This window comes from Canis aureus, chromosome X (assembly GCF_053574225.1).
Source record: "Canis aureus isolate CA01 chromosome X, VMU_Caureus_v.1.0, whole genome shotgun sequence".
Taxonomy (NCBI): Eukaryota; Metazoa; Chordata; class Mammalia; order Carnivora; family Canidae; genus Canis; species Canis aureus.
The window spans coordinates 116632295-116657184 of record NC_135649.1 but is presented as its reverse complement, the minus strand read 5'-3'; the positions used below and the strand labels follow the sequence as shown (position 1 = coordinate 116657184).

General features: G+C 41.6%; 1 protein-coding gene across 3 annotated transcripts in view; it reads right to left on the bottom strand.

Annotated features, from left to right (window-relative positions):
- ARHGAP6 (Rho GTPase activating protein 6) overlaps window positions 1-24890 on the bottom strand; it is a 481194-nt gene that overhangs the window by 125693 nt on the left and 330611 nt on the right. The window contains exon 1 of one of the 3 annotated variants that reach the window (XM_077889548.1): window positions 11693-11846. The exons of the other annotated variants lie outside the window; for them this stretch is intronic. Coding sequence (XP_077745674.1) covers window positions 11693-11752 — 60 coding nt within the window. The 5' untranslated portion in view covers window positions 11753-11846. Of the gene's footprint in view, window positions 1-11692; window positions 11847-24890 lie in introns of those variants that run through there. 3 annotated transcript variants of the gene reach the window in all.

Here is a 24890-nt window from a genome sequence, read left to right as displayed (position 1 = left end):
GGTAGCTATTGCTACTTGATGATTGCAAAAGAGTTGCAAGTGTCCTAAAGGCAGGGACATCCATTCTGGATATCTCCTCTCTAATGACAATGAGATAACAAAGAAACTTTGACAATTTATAGAGTTCGATTTAAATGGTTGTACATCATTCTGGCAAAATGGAAGCCACACATGTGACTGTAAATGATACTCACTAGGAATATTTGTCAATTATTTTAATTCTTCCTTTTGTTATTATTTTTAAGGATTAAGACATCAGAAAATGAGACAACTGAAGCAAATACTTCAGGTGCTTTCAGAATGACACAAGAACATGATGAGTTTCGCCTGCCATCACTTCACTTAGTAAATTCTGTAACTAAAAATCAGTACCATTAGCAAACAATAAAATGTTTTAAAAATCAGTCATGTCTTTGTGTTGCTTTAAGCTTAAAAGTTCATGTCTCTTCAGAGAACATATCAAAATGGCTATTCTTGGATAAAGTAGGGGGTGCTCATTCACACCTACAAAACTGACCATTCTGCAGGCAAATGAGGACTATTTTTCCTCTAAGAGAAAATTAACATCATCTCAAAACATTTAAAAAAACCAGAAGTTTATACAGTAGTTACAATAGTAGATACAGTGAAAAATTATGAACATGTATAGTCACTGAAACCGAATCAAAGGGAAGTTTGTATGAAGAATTCTTTAAATTGAAAAAAATAAACTTGTGAGAAGTGTTTATATTACAAAACAAATTAAGACTTGGAACACAGGCTTTATACCTTGTACTGCATTAGTAACCAAAATCCAATCTTTTGATCTCATTCTACTGAAAAAGATTTTTAAATGAAATTATGTGATAACATTCTGAATTTTAAATTATTGGAGTAATCAGTTTTCCTAAGAAAACTTTTATTATATAGAGCTTCAAGTAGAGAATCACAGTGATTTTGTATACAAGTCATCTCTTTCACTTAATAATTTTTAAGATGATAAATTGCACTGTATAGTCTTCAAAATGTTAACAGATGCATAAAATGGACTCAATACAAGTTTTCTTTCCCACTCATATTTATATTCTAACCCTTTTTTCCTCCTACACCCACACAGAATTGTAAACAATCTTTTTAAGGTTTACATTACACAGCACCCACAGTAACCTTATTCTAGTACCTTTATGATCAAGCCTCCTTAATCATTTTCTGGAATGAATAAACATAACTTTACTGGGAGGGTCTTGATATTTAAACAAATAACTTGATTTAAAAGAATTTAGATCCTATAAAAAAAGTAAGAAAGCTTTTAATGAATTCTCATGAACCAATTCTAATCAGTTTGGTAAATATTTATTTATCACCCTTTAGGGTAAGGCACCATTCCACAGACTGGTAAAAACAGTAAGTTCCCAACCTTAAGGAATCTAGAGCCTACCAAAGGGATAGAATAAGCTCACAGATATTGATAAGAGAAGACCTAGCAGCATTAACACTCTGACAGAAGTATGGTCAAAATGCCCTGGCACATACAGCAGACTTCCTTAGCTAGCTGCGCAATAGCTTTCCTCACCACTCATTCCTTGTTGGCAGAGCTGGAACTATTCCCAGCATCTGGCCTTCCACAAACTCAGGGCACATGAGCCCCTTCCCATCCCAGGGAATGAATGTTCATTCCTCCGTGCCAGTTACAGCATCAATTACCATAATATAACCATAGCCATGCCAAATATGGCTTTGATTCCCTTTGCTGGTGACTGGTTTAGGGATGGGTTGTGATGGAACCTGAGCAATGAATGAGGCCCCAAGGAATGTCTGCTAGGAGAGAAGGAGCTTCTTGGGGGGAGGGGAGATTACTTTCCAATTAAAAATACACACACACACACACACACACACACACACACACACACGCTAGGAAAGAGTGCTGCTCTATCTTTGGATCTACTTGTTTGAGGATGTGATGCCTGGAGCTGTGTCTGCCATATTATGACCAGGAGGGACAAATGGAAAGAGGTGAAGCCCCTAAGTCTCTGGAGCCATCACTGTGTCTCTGAATTAACCAATGCAGGAACCATCTGCCCCTAGATGGATGACACTATTTCCGTGCTAGTGTTTTTCAATCGCGGGTCATGAATGATTAATGGGTTATGACATCGGTATCAGGAGCCCCATGACTTTTATCATGCCAGTGAACTGTCTCTCCCAATAATGTAAAGCTTATTTGGCTAGAACTGAGAACTATTTTGTCAGTGACTTCCCTGAAAAAAAATCCAATCGATAGAGATATATATCCTGGTGTAGTCTCCAAAACATATGCCTCCCCACACACTGCCTTTCACGGTTCACGAAAATATTGCCATTACATTTATTTCTTCTGAGAAACATTTTAAGGGTGTAAGGGATGATGTTACTTGGAGACTATGTGTGATATTGGAAAAAACACAAACTTTGGAGTCAGACTGGAATTGCTCTCAATTTTTCTGATATAAGAGGATTCTCTATTTGGAAAAGTCACTGACAAAATAACTCCCCTTTTATAAGGATTCAAATTATACATATACATATACATATACATATTCAAATCACATTTTGAATTACAGGGGAAAAGTCAGGTTTTGGACTCTGAAGACTATTCGCCATGGAGTGAGATGTACTGCATAAGTTAATTTTATGAGAAATGGAAACTTGCATATTCAATGGCCAAACATGTGTTTTAATATAATCATTTTCATGGTAGGCTATAATGGACAGTATTCCGTCGCATTAAACAATGTATATCAACCACAACATAGCATCTCCTTGATGATCCAGAATGAGATTTATGAGCACCTGTCAGTGAGGTGTGCCACCTTGGCATTTCAGAGACCATAAGGCTCTTTTATGCCTGTTTTAAATTGCCCTCTCATTGTAACTCTTCCTTTCTGCTCTTGGCTATCACTTCTTTTTGTTAATGTATATTTGCATCTTGTAACATGTAGCTTATTTTGGATACATATTCTCCCTAACAAAATTAAGTGCACTGGCTTTGGGATTGTGACTTCCAAAGTTCCACAGTCACTTTGAGACTATCTGATTTTGTGACTCCCCAACTGTGGCAGATGGTCACAACTGACAAAATTCTGGCATGTAGACATGTGTGGCTATCGCCACATAGTATAACATAGCTGATGTAAATTGAATAAAACGGAACATTTCTTATTCATTAAAACTCAGGTGTAGTCAGCTGCCCAACATTATATTTGAGTAAAATATGGAAGAAAATCGCTAGATGCTAACAACCAAGACTCAAAGCACAGGCTGAAATAAATAGCAATACTAACCATAAATGCACTAATAAACCCAAACTTATACTCAAAGAATTCTTAAATCAGGAAAAAAGCAAAAGTAGATTATTTATGAAGCTGTACTGTGTCTTTGAAGTTCAGCTAAAGAGACAAATGAAGTGAGGAATTCAGTTCAAGGAAACTCCTTCTCACCATGACCACTCTCATGTCACTAATAAATTTGAAATCTGTTCTGCCCTTATTCACTTTCTGTTGGTTAGGACATCAACATACATCCTCTTGGGGAGTGGGGTGCAAATACACGTCTAGAAATTACCCTAAGAGAGGCATCAAAATGCATGAAAAGATACACTCAAAGATGTTGATCACAACATTATTTATATCATGAGAAATCTACATTTTCTTACATCTAGCTGAAGGAGTAATGTGATAAAAAGTATGCTTTAGAAGAAAATTTATTAGTGGAGAAAATGTGATAAACTAAAACTTAAGACCAAAACTACGTATCATACGTGACTATTACATCTGACCTTAACATGTAGCTAATTTGGACACATACACATATGTGTGCATTGGCAAAAACTACGAAGGAGATGTAGCCGTTTGCACAAAGATCTAATTTTTCCCCACAAGAAACATAAACTACTTCTGTAATTCAGAATCGAATTAAATTATTTATTTAAAAGTTTGTCCTCCCTTTCTTCTGCTTTAATCCAGACACGGCTCCTTCCTTCAGCTCCCTCCCACATGAGTTTTGGATCTTAGTGGCTTCCCTTCAGGTAAATTCTGAGTAGACACGACTGCACGTGTACTTAATTTTTCAGAGAAACATTCTGACCAAAGATGGGCTAAGGGAAAGGAGCTATTGGCTTTAGCAGGAACAATAAGATCAAACAACAAAAAAGAGATGAGCATCATGGGATGAAGAAAGAAGAATTAGAAATGGCACAAATAAAATAAAAATAGAGAAATGACCATCAAAGCAGCTCCTGCTGAACTTCTGCCAAAGGTTAACTGGGTCCAGAGAGCAGGCGGGTCAGAGGTCAAACACATCATCTAAGCCCTAAACCCTTAAAGAGCTGGGTGCCTGCGGCTTTCACATTGAGTGGGTTCTCTTTTTGACTCAAATAATGCCTGAACTATTCGGACTTGAAACTCATCAATGATATAACTTCACTTTGGGGCCTCAACTGGCTATAATGTAGTTTTTTCTTCTTGTTTTTAATGACATCAGGTCTGAATTATCTGAAGAGCTCGACCTGGATCAGTAACAACTCCAATTAATCAGAAAATGCTCACAGCTCACACATTAGAAAGGGCAAAGGAAAATGCAACCTAACAAGCTGGTTTTCAGGCTGTAGTTCCAGAGCCACCTGCCTTGAGAGCATGCAATCACCTCTCCTGAGGGCCTGCACTGAAGACAGAAGTTCAAAGGATCACCCAGAAGTCATCTGCACTTTGACAGAGACCAGTGGACAGTTGCTGCATTTTCCAAAGCAAAACTCAGATATGCAGGATGATAATACAACAGAATATTTGAAATCAGAGACTTATACTAACTGGAACTTATACTCTATGCCTGCACTGTTCAGTATGTATCCCCACGTGGCTATTCAAATTTAAAAGAACTAAAATTAAATAAAATTTAAACTTCAGTGAATCAGTCACACTAGATACATGGTAAGTGTGAAAAGCCCACATGGGACGAGTGGCTACCATATGGGATGGCACGGACACAGAACAGTTCCATCACCCCCAAGACTTTTATTAGATGCTACTGCCCTATACAGCACTTCCTGAGGCGGAAGAACAAGTCCTGTTAATTCAAAGATTTTAAACAAAAGATGAAGCAAAACAGACTTGCTGGTTAAAACTGAACATCTCAACTATCCATAACAAGTCATTTCCCAAGCATTCCAGGAATCATGATCTTGTATGGAAATTTTCTAAGAACTGGAGAAGCATCCTCTCTTCCCCAGGTCAAATCGCACACTCCAAAATGGTTTCCCCTCCAGTTGGCTTTTAAAACAGATAAATTCGGAGCTCAGCTAAATTAGCTGTTCTCTCCAGAAGAAAAAATGGTTTTAGTTCCAGAGGAATAGCCATTCATTTTCAGACCTCTACCAGCCACATTCATGCTGGAGGTAGAAGGCTAGGGCTGCCCTTGACCTAGGGCTTCACTGGGAACAGGCCAAGCTTTAAGCTGATGGAAAGATAAAAGTCAGAAAAAAACACAAACTTTTGTCCACCCCTAAGGGTGGTTGACTGCCTGGAAACATCAGAAAATATTTACATTCTTTTCTCTTTTGTGGTTCAAAGCCACAGGGCAACATAGGACAAATGGGTGTGCATGCACGCACATGTGCACCCATGTGTGTGCAGACTGCCCACTGAGTTTACCTGTAGTAAAAGGGCACATGTGGAGACACACCATTTGAAACTTGCAATGTTAAATAAAGCTTCTTTCCATTCTAATCATTTAGAGACTATATGGCCATTCTATCAATTATCATCATTATGGCACATTACGCCTCTTCCAATATAAAATTCTATCAAGAAAAAAAGATCAAGTTGCTTATCTTATTTATATGCAATGTCAAGTTGACTGTCTTCTCTTCCAACTCCAGGTAAAATGAAAACACTGGCTTTTCCCATAAATCTGAACTTTGCCTCTTATTAGTAAATGACTGCTGAAAATACCAAGCTTGATTTAAGCCCAAGACTTTAAAAAGAATATAAAAAATAGTTAACAACTCAATTAATTAGGGGGGAAAAAGCCAGAGATCTGACTATGAACAGCTTAATATGGGAATCACAAGAGAAAAATGATTTCAATCAATTTCCCACATTTCCAGAACACAGTGATCTCTAGTTGTGTTCCATATTGCTTTAATAAGACAGTCATCAGCCTATGTTTGTTGTGAAATTCTTGTTAATTGGGCTTTTTACTTATTGTTTGGTGATTTGGCTTTTAATTCCTTTTGCCCTCACTGGTCTAGAGGCTTATCAGCAGGGATCATTGGCTGACATTTACTTATCCAAAAATACTTCCCTGCTGGGAAGAATTCATCTTGGCCTCATCTGAAACACCTGACTCTTCTAGAAGATAAATAATACTTGAGGAATAAGATCGGGCTGGGAGTGGTGAGGAGTGAAGAGGTTGAGGAGAGAAGAAAGGAATGATCGTTTGGGTCCCAAAACATTCGCCTTGATAAATTGCACCTGCATAATCTATCAAAAAACCAAGATCAATAAAGCCCCTACAAATAACATTGCTCTATGGTCAGCAAACAATAGCCCGGGGTCCAGCATTTACTTTCTTTTTAAAAAATAATAAAACAATTTTAAACGATGTAAAATATCTTCCTCAGAACAACTAAATCTTGCCTTCCTCTCCCTCCAATTTTCCATGCTTTGAATCTGTGGAATGTGGTGGCTCTGGGGTTAGTTCAGTGTATACACAAGGGTGAAGATGGCTTCCCGGCGTGATGGTGCAGGATGCAATCTCCACGACCAGACTGTCTGGCTTCGCAGTAATGACCTTTGCCTGTCTGCTGTGGAAATTTGGACAAGCATTTTAGTCTCCATGTGCCTCAGTTTCCTCATCTATAAAATGTACTATCTATCTCTGTGTCCTTTCATGTCAACTAGCTCAGGCTCAATACATGTTGACTATGGTTCTTATATTCAGGAAGGGAGCCTTCTCTATAGACCCCTCCCCCAAAGGGAGTTGGAATTGGGGAGGATGTAAAATTTGGACATACTGTGGAAGTTTTCTATGCCAAGGGCTCCAAATACATCTGTCATTTGCCAATGTGTTATCTCTGACATACAACCACCAGAATACCTTTCTTACTGACTGCTACCCTACATGACTCCTGCCTTCTCCTATCCGACATCCCCAGAGGCTGTTCTGTGCCGCTCCCTAGATCATCCTAAGGGTAATGCGAGAGTAAATCCACCAGGAGTGTAGCATGGGCTCATTAGAGGCCAGAGTGTTAGACCTCCTTCCTCTGAATGTCTTCTTTTCCCCTTCTTTGTAAGGCCTGGCTGCCACGCGTAGTGACTTCCAACTCCAACCCTTCCCTGTTACTCTGGCTCTGGTTACAGTTCAGCTAATTCTACTTCAGGGATTTCTTTACCAAACTCTTTCTCGAGAGAGCAGTGGTTCTCAACCAGGGTAGCTGTGCCCCCTAGAGGACATCTGGCAATGTCCGGAGTCACCATGAGGGTTGGGGATGAGAGTTGAGGTGGTACTATTGGTACCCAGTGGGTGGAGACCAGAGATGCTGCTAATCATCCCATAGATATGCTGCTATCCCACAATGCACAGGACAGGCCCCACAACAGAGATCCAGCCTTGAATGCTGACACCACTGAAGTTGGGAACACCGCTCCAGAAAACGAGGCCAATATTCAATCATGCTGTGTGTTTGGAACTTAACATACAGAAATGGTGAACAAATGTGGAAGTCTGTGTGTATTTTTAAAACGTAGCTGAGAAAGAAGAGCCAGGAGCTCAAATCTTAACCTTGGTAAATGTGATGTAGGAGCTCTGTATGAGCCTACTGTATGTAGGCTTTGCATTTCCTGCACCAACTGCGTCAGCAAAATGGAACAGCTTGGGGGGTGGCCCGGATGTCAAAGAAAATTTGCAAGAGACAGAGAGCTGCACAGGATTAAGGGAGCCGGTGCCTCCAAATCAAAAACGTTCTGCAGAAATTAGAATAGTCATCTGTTTCTTCAGAAGTTGCTTAGGGATGCCTGGGTGGCTCAGGTGGTTAAGCATCTGCCTTTGGCTCAGGTCATGATCCTGGGGTCCTGGGATCGAGCCCCACGTTTGGCTCCCTGCTCAGTGGGGAGTCTGCTTCTCCCTCTGCCCCTCCTGCTTGTCGTCTCTCTCTCTCCCTCCCAAACAAATAAATAAAATCTTTTTTTTTTTAAAAAGAAGTTACTTAAAAATGAGTGTGTTCATTGTTTCTTGGGAGGTTACTTAAAAGTTGTTGTGTTGCCTCAGTAATTAAGAGGCGAAAAATGACCAGCCCACTAGCCATTGATATAACTACTGAATTAGAACTCATTTAGTTTGTCTGAAAAGAGTCCAGTTTTGGGATTCGCTTGAATTTGGCACAAAAATGAGAAATAAGTGAGCAGGGATTTAAGATGACATAATGCTCACGATTTTCAGAACCATCGCTCTGCATAAGTATTCTTTGATAAATATGATAAAACTTTTATTACAAAATCATTACCAAAAAAACCCCTCTGACAGCTATGGAGAATACGAAGCAGTATGCTATAAGTAGAGACCCACTTTGCTTGAGCACAGACTTTGGACAACCTACAATATTTGACAGACTCTGGACACGAGACAATCTATCTGTCCAAATACCAAACTCAAGACACTCCTCTAAGTGACATAAACTCTTCTGTTCAGCCCCCCATACCACACAGCAGGAGAATGGTCGTAAATGAGCACCAGCTCAAGCCTGCTCATTTAGAGACCTTCTTTTACTGGCCCACATGGGCTGGAGTGCTCAGGCCTCGAGCTTTCCCAGGGAATGCTGGGCACGCTTCTATTTCAAGCAACTACTTGTTTCTACTTTGGTCTTCCCAGTAGCCTGTAACTTCCTTGAGGAGATTGAGAAAAAAATACATAGAAACTGGTCAGTGTGCTTAATATCTGCTCAAGGAACCATCGTTAGCATTAAAAAGCCACCATACTGTAATAGGAAACCAATGATAACAGTAACATCAAACATTTACTGGGCTCTTATATCTCAGGGTTGTTCCAAGCACGTGACATATATTCGCTCATTTAATTCTCACAAGCTTTAGAGGAAACGTCTCTATCCCTAATTTACAGATGAGTTGTCTAAATTTTAAACTTTAAAAAGAAATGCACTTCTTAAAACACACACACACACACACACACACACACACACACACACACCCTGTCCCATTTTCGATGTGTGTGATCTGAAAGGCAAACTAATTTGTCATCTGCCTCTAGGATCCCAACTAAAACAACCTCTATCTATTTCTAGCAGTACATGTGAATTCAGCTCAATGATGGGAGTCCTGAAGCTCCTCTCCTTTGTCACTTAATTTTTCCTGCCCATTTGACTTCCCGAGGACGTGCTTAGGAGCTAGTGGTAAAGAAAGCTAAAGAAGCCTCAGTCCAGTAACTTCTGTGCCACTCCGGTCATCCGCCGCAGGCGGGGAAGGAATCTCTGGAAACATGGGCAAGTATCAGCACACCAGGGGGGCACTGCCTCGGCAACAGGACACATCCACCCATCCCAGCTGCAGATGCACACCCGAGCACCAGCGGCCCTCACTCCGTCCTTGGCTCCAAATGATGGACTGAAAACCACCCAACCACGTCCAGCCCTGGCAGGAACCGCAAGGTGCTGTCTTTCTGATTCATGCAGAGAAAGCTACAGCGGGAAGTAATGATGTCTTGTTAGAAAAGGTGGGTCCACGAAGTAGCCCACCCGCGGGGCCCATCTCCAGTGACACCCTGCAGCTCGCCACCCCGAGGGGCCACAATAGGAGGCCTGCTGCCATATGGCCTGCAGGACACTGACTCAGAACTCATGGGTTGGCGCACTCCCTCTACCTGGCCCCTGACGCCCAGATCACAATATATGAAAGGATTCAAATATCTCAGGAGCTTCCTGCATCGCAGCTTCCACAAATGTTAGCTGTCGAGGTGGCTGTCCTAACCGGCTCCTTCCGCAGGGACCCGGGTCCAAGGAGATGCTCACGACCGTGCATGGCTGCGTGCAGGAACAGAGGCTCCCGACATTGACCAAAGCCCATTTGCACCCTGGACGTGGAACTTGGGCGCAACCTGGTTTCTCCACAGGTGATTTTTCTCTTAATCTGAAGATGGGCACAACAGAACCACTTCAAAATCTACTTCTTTTTAAAGACAGTGGTGGATTTCAAAAGCACTTAAATGTGCAGCTCCTATCAGTGGGATTTACAAAGACAGTTGGAAAGCAAAGGGGAGTTTGCTGCCTCTGTGGCTCATTTTCCCACAAGTAGAACACAAATGTTCCTGAGGAGCAGCGATAGGTATGCAAGAACCTGCAATCACTGCAGCCTGAGCTGGTTTATCTTCTAGTTGCTATTACTGTAAATAATCAGAATCACAATATTCTTTGCCCTCCTTCAAAATGGAATCATTCAACAGATTGCAAATGATGGTGATTTAGAGCGGTATTTTTTCTCGAAAAGCAACTTGGTTTTTAAAAAATTTTTCAAATGATTAATACATATTTAAATCACTTTATACATATAGTGGCACGTGCACGCCATCTAAGGTAATAGATTGCCAATCTGTGGGAAAGTTTGCGATTTTACTTTTTTTTTTTTTAACTCACCAAGTAATGTTTAATGTGACACTGTCTGTTCCTTTAGGAAAGATTCAAAGAAACTTGTACTTGGACCTATCTGAAACCAGCAAGGACCTAAGCTCTGTAAACACTTTGGTAAATTTCTAAGGTAATAATAAGAAAAGATGGAGTTTGAGGTTCCTTCCCAGAAATCATGAAAAATCGGAAGCATAAAGAAATAAGATGTGTACCAGAGGCTGTCAGCAGCAGAACCAAGGCTCTCAGACTTTCTAAAACGGCCATCCATCTTCGCTGTATGGAGTGGCCACAAGGGAGGGGTCCGGCCACATTCTGTGGTTTCACATTAGGACCCATATTGCTTGTCAATGTCCTAGAATCCTGCTCCTTTATCACAGTGAGGGGAAGAGCAACGTTTGCCCTTGTCCCAATGTCCATCATCATACGGTACCCAATAAACCAGACCCAGAGAGAGGCTGCAAGGCAGTGATGTTTAGTCTCATTTCCATCACGGACTAGCCAGCTGGCCCTGCCATAGCAGATCCACGCTCACCCTTGGTTTCCTGACCTGTCACAGAAAACCACTGCACCAGAAGGCTGCTAAGACCCCTTGCCATGACAGCATACGTCAGTACGCAGAGTCCAAGTGCACCAATTTAAAAATACTGAAAAAAAAATAGCCAAAAGGAAAGGTGCAGAAGAAATAGCGGGTCCTCACTGAGATTTGCTCTAAGCTTGCAATAAAAACATGAGTGTCTTGGCAACGATATGTAACATTCCAGTCACCCTGGCTCGAAGGCTCTGAACCTTCTCCTAAAGCAACAGGCAGAGACATCGCAAGTGTCATTTGAACCATGTGAACTTTGAAGTTGAAAGAGGCTCAAGTGCTGGACCAAGCCGAGCGAATCCCTCCAAAGCTATTGCTTCCCTCACTCCCTCCTGCCTGTGTCCACCTCCCCCCGACTCTGCTCCAGGGGCGGGAGCCCCGTGGGGTCCTTCACAGCTGCCTCGCCCAGAGCAGGAGCTACGAGGCCCCAAGCCCGAGACGCGCGCACCGTATCTCCTTACCTCTCCAGGGTCCCTACACCGCAGCAGTAGCAGCAGCTCCAGGCAGAAGTGACCCCCCATGCTCTCCACACAGAGCCCCCGGCCAGTGTGGGAAAAGAGAGGGAGCCGGAGACGGGGATCCTGCCTACGGAGCCAGAGGAGGCAGGCAGGCAGGCTCCCCGGCTGGAATGCACAGCTAGAGGCCCTGGGAGGGAGAAGGCCTGGGGTCACTGTGATCCTCTGAGTCAGACACCCTGGGGAGCTGTCAGCTCTGAAAGGCCTCCTTCAGCACACAAGGCAGAGAGGCACCGAGCACTCACGGGGGGAGGAATCTGGGAGTCACGAAGCGGAGGTAAATGGTTCCATAGACCTCCGTCAGTTTACAGTGAGGGGTAGAGATGCAACAGGCATGCTGGGGAGGACACCTCAGTTAAATGAAATGTCAACTCACATATGTGACAAAGGACTCGTAACCAGGTAGCTACAGGACTCTCACAATTCTGCAATAAAAAAGACAACCTGATTTAAAAGTGGGAAAAGTCCCTGAATAGACACTTCTCTGAAGATCATTTACAAATGGCCAATAAGCATACGGAGAGATTCTTGAGAAGCACCTAGGTGGCTCAGTCGGTTGGGCATCGGACTCTTGATTTTGCCTGGGGTGGTGATCTCAGGGTCATGAGATCGGGCCCGGCATCAGTCGCCACACCGGGCATGGAGCCTGCTTGGGATTCTCTCTCCCTCTCCTTCTGCCCCACCCCCACCTCTCTCTCTCTCTAAAAAAAAAAATTCTTGACATCATCAGCCATCAGGGACACGCAAATCAAAACCACGACGAGATACCACATCACAAAAAAGAAAAAGAAAAAGAAAAAGAAATACCACATCACACTCACTAAGATGGGTAAAAGAAATGTTGGCAAGAGCGTAGAGAAATTAGAACTCTCATACATTGTGGGTGAGAGCATAAAGCACAGTTTGGCACTTTCTCAAAATATTAAAACCAGAGTTACCATATGATCCAGCAATCCCACACCTACCTATATCCCTGAAAGAACTGAAGAATATATGTTCACACAAAACTTGTCCACAAACTTGCTCACAACAGCATTATTCATGATGGCCAGTGGGTGGAAATAACCCAAATGTCCATCAATTGATGAATGCTAAACAAAATGTGGCAAGTCCATACGATGGAATATTATTCAGCCACAAAAAGGAATGAAGTCCTGGTACACGTTACAACATGGATGACCCTTGAAAACAGTATGCTAAGTGAAAGCAAGCAGTCACAAAAGGCCACATATTGTGTGATTCCATGAATTGGCAAATCCATAATGTGGCAAAAGATAAGTGGTTGCCAAGGGTTGAGGGAGATGGAAAGATCACAAGCAGTAATGACTAAGGGGTGTGAGGTTTCTTTGGGGGGTGATGAAACTGTCCTAAAATTGATTGTGGTGATGGTTGTACAACTCTATGAAAATACCATTAAATTATACACTTTAAATGAGTGAATTGTATGTCATGTGAATTATATCTCAACAAAACCGTTATGTTAAAAATGAAATGCTAGTTCTTATTCCCTTGTCACAACCCTTCCCCAGTTACCCTGGGCCCTTCTGAGGTCACCATCACTCCTACCATTCACCGATGTGGATGTGGCAGGGGCCATGGAGAGAGAGGGCTTCCATGAAGCAGGGAGCAACAAACACTGGCCCCTACACATCAGGACCCTTCTCAACTTCATTTCCAGGTCCCTGATGACAAGAATCTTGTTCCAGCTTCACAACTTAACCCCACTCCTCCCTGACACCTTCACTCCCGAGTGGCGGCTCCCTTTCCAGAATGCCCCTGGTTCCCGTTTGTGAGGGTCCTTTTGAGCTGACAGTTGCCTTTATATCCCATGTGGCTGCCCTCCCCAAGTAGATTCTATATGATGTAAGCATAGTGGGCCTCATGGCTCAGTGTCTTTCTCACAGATGAAACTCAGGAATTGTTACCCTTCACCTTTTTTGAAGGGAGGGATTTTTATTTTTTTAGCAATTTTAAAATAAGGCTGTTGCCTCTAGGGGCTACTGTGCATTTTCACTATCCCAAGTAAAAATGAGGGCACCTGGGTGGCTCAATCGGTTAAGTGTCTGCCTTCGGCTCAGGTCATAATCCCAGGGTCCTGAGATCGAGTCCCACATCAGGCTCCTTGCTCCTCGGGGAGCCTGCTTCTCCCTCTCCCTCTGCCTGCTGCTCCCCCTGCTGTGCTCTCTGTCAAATAAATAAAATCTTGTAAAAATAAGTAAAAATGAAATTAGCAGGTGAGGCCAATGAAGGAAGCAATTCAGAGAAGAGAATACCACAGTGGTCACTGAGTTAAAAAAAATCCAACATTTTTATATAATTTTATCATCCACTAAGAGAGCTACATCCAAGGCACTGACACATTCTAATTATTAATATTCATGATTATTATTACTCGTTTCCATATCCTTTATCTTTCCAAACTATTTTGGGGCACAACAGACCAATTCCCATGAAAATGATTTTTTTCATGATAGCTAGTTCCATCCTGTCCCATGCTCACAGATTTTGCTTGAATCAGTGCATTCTGCTATTAGAACTAAAGTCTTAAGAGAAAGGTTTGCTAGTGACTCCAGTTAGCTACAATGCACGGTGTCCGGAATTTATCACATTTTTGCACCAACATGTACTTTTTGCCTATTATGAATTTGCCTTAAAAATTTTCAACCCTTAAAAGTCCTTAAAATGATTTTTTTTTTACAAGTTGGTACCATTGCCCTCAGAAGGCTGTCAGTGGAACTATGAAGGAATAGTCTCTCCCACTGGAGGATAACCAAGGCTGCAAATGAATGTTCCCAAAAGCCCCTGCCTCTGTTCACTCTGTGCTGGAATGTTCATACAGGGTTTTTCCTCAAACACACTTGGGTGCTGTGGGTAATAGATGTCAAATAATAAAACTCAGAGGCACACGCTATGTTACTTTTTAAGGGAAAAAAGTGGGGGGAAATCAAAGGGTTTAACAATTTTATTCACTGGCTTGCATTCAGCGACTCTGACAATTTGGCCACTGCTCAGGTTCGTGAATTTCTATGGAAAATGAACTGTGTTTGGCAAGCCTGACGAAATATGAGGCTGATAAACAAATGTTTCATGCTTTCTCAAGACCTTATGCCACTAACTGTGTGGGATTGGAAAAACTGTTCAAATGTCAATTTAAATGTCAATTGAAACACTGTAAATACATGATTTTCTATACCCATATGAATTAATACGACTCTGTCGACTTCAGACCAGAACTTGAACTAAAGTTGCTTTGAATTTTAATCCAGAAATGGTTCACGGGGAACATGAACTTCAGTTTAGGCAAGTTGAGTCAGGAGAGTGCTGTTTCAGAGTCAGAAATGTTCACGCGAGACTCGATCTTACACTATGGAGAATCGACTGAAAAATCAACCGATATGAAGGTTGTTAGGAAGCAAGTCTTGAACTCAAAAAAGGCTTAGGCCAAAAGAAATAAAATAGTATCGTAACAGCCCAAATCATTATATAAAAGAACACTGCGGTGAATTCCGTTGCAAAGTTCATGACTCGTGAATATTATCTCCAAACCAGTCATCTCTGAGTTTTATAGGGTCAGCTATCCAACCGCCTTCTTGACCCTTCCAGCTGGTATCTTGGGGTCATCTCAGACTTCACTTAGCCAATGCTGAACTCTTGACTTTCCCTTCTGGCAAATGTCTTTGTGCCTAAGCCTCCTACATCTTAAGAGGTGTTTATAAAGCATTTATCTCCGTGCCTGGCACGCACACCCGCTCAATAAATGTTGCTGCTGCTGCTATTGATGATGATTGATGACGGTGATTTTTATGCACCCAGTTCGTCGAGCCAGAAACCAAACAGCTTTTCTTGATTCTTGCCTTCACCTCATGTCCCACATTTAATCCACCCCCAGGTTCTGTCAAGTCTGCCCCCAAACAAATTGGGAATCGGAGCCCCCCTCTCCAGCTCGGCTCTCATCACCCCACCTCCGGCCTCCGTCGTGTTTCTCCTGAACGAATGGAAGCCTCCGACCCAACCTAGCCATGTCTGCTCTTGCCCTTGTCCTTGTCCTTGCCCCTGGGGGAGACCGGAATGATCAGTGACACATGTCTCCGTGACCACGATGTGCGGGGTGCTGCTCCCGTACTCATGAGATGTGCTAACCTGCCTCTCGCGGTAGGTAGTCTGGTTACTTCCCCTCCGCAGGTGAGCACAAGGACGTTGGGCCATGGCCAAGGTCACACCGCTTCCAAGAGGCAAAGCTAGAGTTCACACTCCAGAGCGCAGCACTGCCACACACATACCATGCACACCCAAGCTTTCTGGAATAACAGACAAGCAAGCCGAGACCGGTACTTTGCTTCCGTCACACCTGGAGTAAAATCCATCTGCGTAGGAATTGCCTGTGCCAAAGGGTCTGGGCCTACTTCCTCTTCGCCTCTTTCCTCCTGTGCTCCTGACGCTCTTGGACAAGGTGAGCTCGGCCCAGTGTAGGGATCTTTGCCCATGTGGTTCCCTGCTCTTCCCAGGGCTGGCTCCTCCTTCTTTATTCTGTAATCTCACTCCCTAAGAAAAGCCTTCCCTGGCCTTCCCCGTCTGAAGTCAATGTCTCCTGGCTTCTCTATGTCAACACCCTGCTGGTTTTCTTCTCAGCGTTTATCTAAGCTTGTATTTGCTTTCGTATGTTGTCCATGTGTCTACTGACAGTGTTGTCCATGTGTCTACTGACAGTCACTGGCCTGGAAGTTGCACAGTGATAAATATTGTTTACCACTGCATTTCTAGCATCCAGCATCATGCCTGTGCATAGTAGATGCTGAGAGAATCTGATAAATGATTGGCTGCAGGCAAGCATGCTTTGGGGAAATGAAACACCCAGCTAGACAGGTTCTCCAAGTGTGAGTGCAGGATCAGAATCAGATTCCCCTGAGGAAACTTCTTTATCAAAAGTAGAGTCCCAAGGACTCTGTGTTAATTTAACACTTGCTTTTGAAGCCTATCACCTAGTTTTCTAAATAATTTTTCTGATTTTGATCTTGAGATGATTTGGCAACGAGTAACTCCTAGAATTCTTGTTTGGCTGTGATTTTTAGGACATCAGTGTACCCTTTCAGGAACACTCGCTAAGAGGGAAAAATGTATAAGTGGCTTTCACATGAGACAAGATTGTCTACAAATATGGACAATGAAATGGATGCATACTGTGTTTTTAGATATGTAGGTAAGCATTTGCATAATTGCCTTGGGAGCCAATAATTTCCTTTTCAGCTTGCAGACATTTGTGTGGGCTCCTGGAAAGCTTGTGGTTCCTGGTCCCTTTAATTAGATAATGATGTGTAATGGATGCCATGGACCAGCTGGAGTTCAGTCCTGAACTGACCACAATACGCCTTCCGGGGCTCAGGAATCTGCATTTTTAAGAAACTTTCCAGGAAATTGTTATGCAAATAAAATTTGAGAGCCACTACTCTATCTAGACTGTATATATTGTTTTAGAAAAATAGACAACAGAGATCCAGTGTCCACTCTTTAAATGTGTGGTTTAATTCTGAGAAATCCAAGACAATGTTTTACCTACAGGAAAAACATACACTATTAATTGATATTAATAAGCTCCCTAATTAATTGATATAATTAAGCTCCCTAAGTGCCCATAAATGCAGATTATCAGTAACCTTTTTTGGTAAATTAAGTTACCTCTGGTAAATATCTTTTATAGCCTGCATATACACATGGAAAGAAAGAAACAGACATTTCTCACCTTGGAAGGGAAGGATGAACCATTTGGCCAGATAAAAAGAATCGTAAGCCGTAACTTGACTATTTTTTAGGCTATAAGAGGACAGTGTTAAGAAAATGAAAACTGAATGCAGGAAGAGCTTCCTGGCTTGCTCAAATGACAAAAGTGGCTGTTTTTTCCTGAATTTCTGAGTTCTTCAACTTCCTCCCAACCTGTTCCTCTCTGGTCTTCCCTAGCTAGGTCAATGGCAAGTTCATCCTTCCAGTGACTCAGGCCAAAATCTTGACTCTCTATTCCCTTTGACTCCATATCATACCTCACGGCCAATCCATTAGTAAAGCCTATTGGCTCTATCTTCAAAGCATGCCCAAATCTGACCCCTTCTCATTTCCACTGTTCCACCCTAGTCCAAGCCAACATTGTCTCTCACCTCAATTAATAATAAAATTGCTGGGGCACCTGGCTGGCTCAGTCGGAAGAGCTTCCGACTTTTGACCTTGGAGTCATGAGCTTGAACCCCACATTAGGTATCTGGGAGATTACTTACATCAATAAAACTTTTTAAAAACTAAAAATAATAAAATTGCTAAATGACTCAGTATAGAGACTGGTTTTGCAAAACCGTCTCTAAAACAGTCACTTCTCGGTAGAGACAATTTCTTGAAAAAAATCTTTGGATTGTCAATGAGTCACTTCTAGTCATCTTTTTCTAAAAAGGCATTAATGCAGATGACCCAGAAAAAAAATACAGGTGCAGAGGAACTTCCCCAAACCCCACGAGAATTTGAATTGCTATGGAGAATGTGTTTATGCTTCAGCAGTTCACAGGATTCTTGATGCCTGAATTACATTTTCTTGCTCATAATGAGATAGTACCAAATATGATACGCATTTATTGTTCACATGGGCAGTGTATAGAGTGGCCATTCCCATGTATTTTGGGGATGAGTGAGCTGATCTTGGAGATACTGTCCCTCTTGCCCATGACTGATTCTGGAACCCAGACCTAAAGCCATCAGCCTTCCTTATGGTGGCAAGAGGCATGTGAAGGAAAGGTGGCTGGGAGCTTCTGCAAAATGTTTGTTTGAATGTAAGCAAAAGATGCAGGAAAAGGAAACATTTTCTTCCTGTATGCCAGGGTTTCTCCACCACAGCACTACTGACATTTTGGATCAGGTCATTCTCTGTTGTAGGAGACCATCCTGTGCACTGCAGGATGTTTAGCAGTGACTCGGGGTTCTATCCCCTAGATGCCAGTAGCAGCTCTTCAGTTGTGACAAACAAAAATGTCTCCAGACATTGCCAGCTGTCCCTTGGTGGTGGGGAGGGGGTTACCCCAAGTTGGGAACCACTGGCCTAAACATTGTCAGTCTTAATCTCGACTGCCATGGGTTCTCTCAACACTGGCTTAGAGATGCTTAGAGGAACATAAAGTGCAAAAATGGCAGGAAAAAGATGCAGAGTCACTGGATGAAACCCATCATACCTGTGATCATCTATAATTCCCAAATATTTAAGCTGATTTAAGTGGACTTTGCTGTTATTATCCGCCAGGGCCATCAAAGTGATCTGGGGACCCACCATTATGGTTCGTACATAGTACGCTGCTTTATTCTGGGGCATCCTACAGCTTGGACAAATAACCTAGGTCCCACCTTGGGGCCAGATTCCATGGGTTCGGTTTTATGTGTAGGACAAAAATAAAATGGCTCATTTTCCCATTTGTTAACTGCTGCTTATCCACACTTATTATGGAACTGTAGAATTTTAGAACAGAAAAGGATTTTAGGGAAGGAGAATTAAGTGAAAACCAATGCCTATGTTTATCTTCAAAGGAAGGCTTTCAAAAGAGGATTAAGCCACGTGACTCCAAATATCAGGAAAAGAGCCATTATCCACTTCAAAACACTTCCTGAGCATGACAAGTCACCATACATCTTACGTAAAAAGCAAAGGGAGACATTTTCTTACGGCCACATACACTTAAATATTCCCTTCTCCCTAAATAGGAATTCCAGATAGTCTTTACGACTAAATCAATTATCTATGTAGATGGACTTTCTGTCACTTCCGTGAGCAGAGTTGTCATTTAATTGTACCATCTAGCACTATTTTTTTTTAATGTGAGAACTGATGAACGAATAGAGCTGGCATAACTGATGGATGGACTCTTAAATTCAAGGTGTAGTGGGGAGGGGAAGAAGATAAAATCATAATCTCTTCCTTTTATTATTTTTATCATTTTATATATATATTAATTTATAATACTATCTTTGTCCATTATAAAAGCAATGTTAAGCTTATAACCAAAAACATGAGAACTACAGAAATAAGCAAAATGGATAATATTAAAATAACTGATAATCCAAGACTTACTGATTATGTGTTAGTGACTATCCTCCCAAGTATTTTTCTTGCCTATTGAGATTTTCTTCCCAAATAGTATCATATTATCTTGAAATCTACTATCATGTATTTTAAAATTCCCGCTATCACATCTCCATGCTGTTTCTAAATCATCCCCACTGTAAACTGTGCTTCATATGAATGGCTGGCTGACAATAAGTTGGACTATGCTCCAAACCGAAAATGTGAGGGGCAAACACAAGCACAAAAGAAGTCTGAAAAGTAGACCAATGCTTAGGATACAACTAGCTTCAATATATTGTCACCGTCACTTGTAGATCCAATCACAGAAAGCAACCCCAAGGAGGGCAAAGGGGAGGCAAGAACAAACCAGTCTTGCAGGGAAGGAGCTGCACACACTGAATGAATGGCATGGAGGACTGTCCAACAAATGCAGATTTTCTCGCTTTGTAAGTCACGGAGCCATTGGCTGGAAAAAGAACAGGCTTTACACAGTCAGATACCCAATCGAATAATTGGCTGCCCTACAGAAAGCCTGCATTGAAAATTCCAAATATCTATATTTACGTATATATCCACACATCTGTGTGTATATCTATACCCATGGTTGTAATCATGTCTGTATTTACACCTGTACCTATGTCTTTACCTCCATCAGTACCTGTAACTGTACCTGCACATCCATCCATCCATCTATATGTCAGAGGTTCTCAAACTTGAACACGCACCAGAATCTGCTAGATGGCTTGTTCCAACACACACTCACCCATCCCCACTCCCAGAGTTTCTGATCAGCGCGTCTCTGACATGGCACAGGGTCTGCATTTCTAATAAGCTCCCAGGCGCTGCAGATGCTGCCGGTGTGGAGACTACACTTCGAGAAACTTCGCCTCCACTTACGCCTCCATCTGTACCTCTATCTCACTACCAATCTATGTTCTAGGGAACATATGGCTACCCCCACAGCCTGGAACTTCCATTATCATCACCTGTCCATTTAAACCGCAGCCTTACATACGAGAGAAAACAGGTATCACGGTGCTTTCCAATTCTTTCCACTTAATTGAATAACAAAAATTGTCAGATATAAAAATGATTGCCATGTATCTTCCTCCTCCCAGGAGAACAGTTCGATTGTGGTACATTTCTTGCTTTGACTTGGTTTTCACTGCCTTTGGCTTTTAACTTGATGTATTTACATTCTAACAATTCAGGTTTCTTTTCCAAATAGTGAGATGAAACAGGGACAACTCAAAGGCAACTTCATTTTGAAATTGGCCAAGCTTTTGTAAACAAACTCTTGACAAAGCAATTTATAATTCTCTAAACAACGGCAAGAAAATATCACACAGAAAAGCAGATGTTATTCTCCTGACTTCTTTTCTTCAGGTCTACAATCATTGTCTATAGTACCAAACCAACCGCATTACTTCGAGTCAATTTTGGCTTTGCTGGATGTCAACCCTGTGAGCCACATTCGAGGTGTGGTTCAAAGAACAAAGCTTCTCAGAGACAGCTCTGTGGCCTGCTTCCTTGTGTTAGTTTGACAGCGCCTGATTTAAGGGTTATGTTGGCTCATGTTTGCAGCAGGCAATGGGAACACAGTTCCCCAGATGCCAACCTTAACCTAAATAAAAGCTAGGCCTGTGTCTCCTCAGGGTCAAGTTAAAAGAATATGGGCTGTGCTGTCTCAGACCTCAGCGGGTACCAATTAGCGGGAGACAAGACATGTACACAAGGAAATGTAATCAGTAATGTTAGTGGGTAAACAGTTGCAAGATCGAGGGGAAAAAAAAGGTCAGTCTGTGATGGTACAGTTGGGAAAAACTTCATATTCCATTTGTCCAAATCCTTGAGAAATAAAGGTTACTTCTCCAGAAAGTGAAATGCAGACATTGAGAAGGGAGGTAGGCACAGGTTTACAGACAAGGTCAGAGCAAAGACTCTCTGGAGTGAGGAGGTAATATGCGATGACAGGGAACGATCCCAAGGACCAGGGACTTCACTAGTGAAATGATTATTAATTATGGCCACCTGCGACCTATCGCAAGGGTCTCTTACGTTGGGAGGCCAGAGAGATCAACAGGAACAAAACTTGTGCCCTAATAGAGAAAAGGATGATGTGTGTTTTGGTCAGTTTAGAGAAAATATCTCTTTCTCCCTTAGTATTTTGATGGATGGATGGATCGGTGGATGGATGGATGGATCGGTGGATGGATGGGTGGATAGATGGGTGGATGGATGGATGGATGGATAGAGAGATGCACATGTGTGTGCACACTCTCAGATTTTGTGAAACAATTCCAATTTATATATAAGATCCTCCCATTCCAGTATACATTCCAAATGCCCCAAGCTGCAAATATTTCAGGAAATAGCCACTGAATAAATGAGATAGTCAGAAAACATTGAAATAAAGCTGTCATTTTAAAAAGTGCCAAAATGAAGAACTCATAAGCTGTAGTAATAAAAAAAATCTGCATTTTAACATTGACAGCTGTAGATACATGTAAGTAGTGTTTCTTTCTCTTTTGGTGCTGGAGAGACGTCCAATATAAAAGACAATTTGTTACCAATTGTGCTGTGGAGAGAATTTATTGGAAGCACTGCAGGAGAAGAAATGGTGGCTGTTTCTAAGAGCATTTAGATGCATCAGGGACGCCTGGGTGGCTCAGCAGTTGAGCGCCTGCCTTTGGCTCAGAGTGTGATCCTGGGGACCTGGGATTGAGTCCCACAATGGGCTCCCTGCGTGGAGCCTCTTCTCCCTCTGCCTGTGTCTCTGCCTCTCTCTCTCTGCCTCTCATGAATAAATAGATGCATCAATCGGCTTTTAGTTTCAATTTGTTTAAAAGTGTGTTTGATTAGGCACAAATTGATTTGCAAAATGATATTTTGAAGTAAGAATCAGTGTAAAAGACTGGAAAAGCAAACATTTTCCAAAATTAGTATCTTTTCTAAAGAAATGTGAATTTTATAAATAAAAAATAGCCGAGATAAATGCTACTCACAAGTAACTTCGCAATAAAATGAATGAAAAAAAGAATGCATTTTAAAAATCTGTTGGTTCGCAAATCTTAGCTCCCAGAACTTCAACAGATCTCTCCTTCCTTCTCTCTTCTCCCAACTTCTCTCTCTCCTCTCTCTCTCTCTCTCTCTGTCACACACACACACACACACCACACACACACTCATTATCAAATTAAATGTAATCCTATTAAAAACAAACTCGTGCCCAGATAAAACACAAAGCAGTTATTCAAAACAAGCTTGCATCAGAAATTCAAAAACATTTGTCACAGGAATGGAAAAAAACTTTCTATTCCCATCATTAATATAAACTGACCATAAATATCAAAGCTACCCGTATCTTACTGAGAAATCATTATGAAGGAATTGCAGTTAAAATGACAGCTCTGGAAAATGAGATAAGGGACCTATTAAGAGATTATCTTGTCTTTGTACAGTGATGGGTCATACATGAATAAGACAGTTGGCATGCCCACCAAGACACTGATGCCAACTTTAGAGTTAAAATGTCTCAGGTCTGAGGAACATCTGAAGAAATTATTGGAGAATAAAGAAAAGTATTTTCATGAATCATCTGTAGTGCAGAGTTTCTCAACCTTGGTATTCTTGACATTTGGGACCAGATCATTCTTTGTTGTAGGGGACTATCCCATGCATGGAAGGATGTTCAGCAGCATCCCTGGTCTTCACCCACTAGGTGCCAGTAGCAAACCATCCCTCCCATTGGCAACAACAAAAATGTCTCTGGACATTGGCAAAAGTATCCTGAGGGGCAAAATTCCCCCAGGGAAAAGCACTGATAGCACAGGTTTACATAAACATACTTGATCAATTGATGTCTTAAATATTATAAAACTCTCCCAAATTTTATATTCCTGCAGAACTCATTCTGTGAATTTTGCCAAAGTGTTGTATAAAAATTTTCATATTCAATCACAACAGATTGACAAACCTGGAGTGACCGTTTCTTAGGTATAAACATTTAAAGAAATGCACTAAAATACTTCTGATGATCTTATGAAAATACCCAAGGATTCTCATCGAGAATTTTTGATTTGGGGCTTAAACCAAAATGTTATCACTGTTTTACATAATGCTCTCTTCAAAATGGAAGCACAGATTGTGTTAGCATTGGAAACTAAATAGGAACCGTGTTGCTTATTGTTATACGTTAGATGAAGGAAAACAATCTGTTTCTCCTGTTTAAATAGAATCTCAGAGTATAATATTGCTGAGGATGGTATACCCTGAAATTCTAAAGATTTTATTAGTTATCAGATGTACCTTAGATAAATGTTGATAGTTTGTATCAATTACTCAGTAATCAACTGGGGAAAAAAAGCTCCCTGGTGAGATTATTACAGACATCCTCAATTACAATAACCATTTATGTGAGATCTTGCCTTTAAAATTTGTCTTAGTAGAACTTGCTAGTAAAATGAAGAGAAAGTATATTTATTTTTTTAAGATTTTATTTATTTATTCATGAGAGACACACAGAGAGAGAAAGAGAGAGAGAGAGAGAGAGAGGCAGAGACACAGGTAGAGGGAGAAGCAGGCTCCATGCAGGGAGCCTGATGTGGGACTCAATCCTGGGTCTCCAGGATCACGCCCTGGGCTGAAGGCAGGTGCTAAACCACTGAGCCACCCAGGGATCCCCGAGAAAGTATATTTAAACCAAAGGCTGTTGAATCTACTTATAGTTTTTCTAACCTGAGAAATTAATATTCCAAATAAAGAAAATAGGCACATTTTCTTGGCCAAGTTTGTTTAAAAATATGTGACTACATTATTTAATGATAATAAATCTGGAGATAAAAATGCTTATCAGTAATGATTAAGATTATAATATATTCACTGGCAATGCAGAGGAATTACTCAAATTTGACAAGAAATGTTGGAATTTTTTATTAAGTGGGTTCCACACCCAGCATAGAGCCCAACATGGGGCTTGAACTCATGATGCTGAGATCAAGACCTGAGCTGAGATCAAGGGTCGAACACTCAACCGACTGAGCCAGTCAGTTTCCCCTA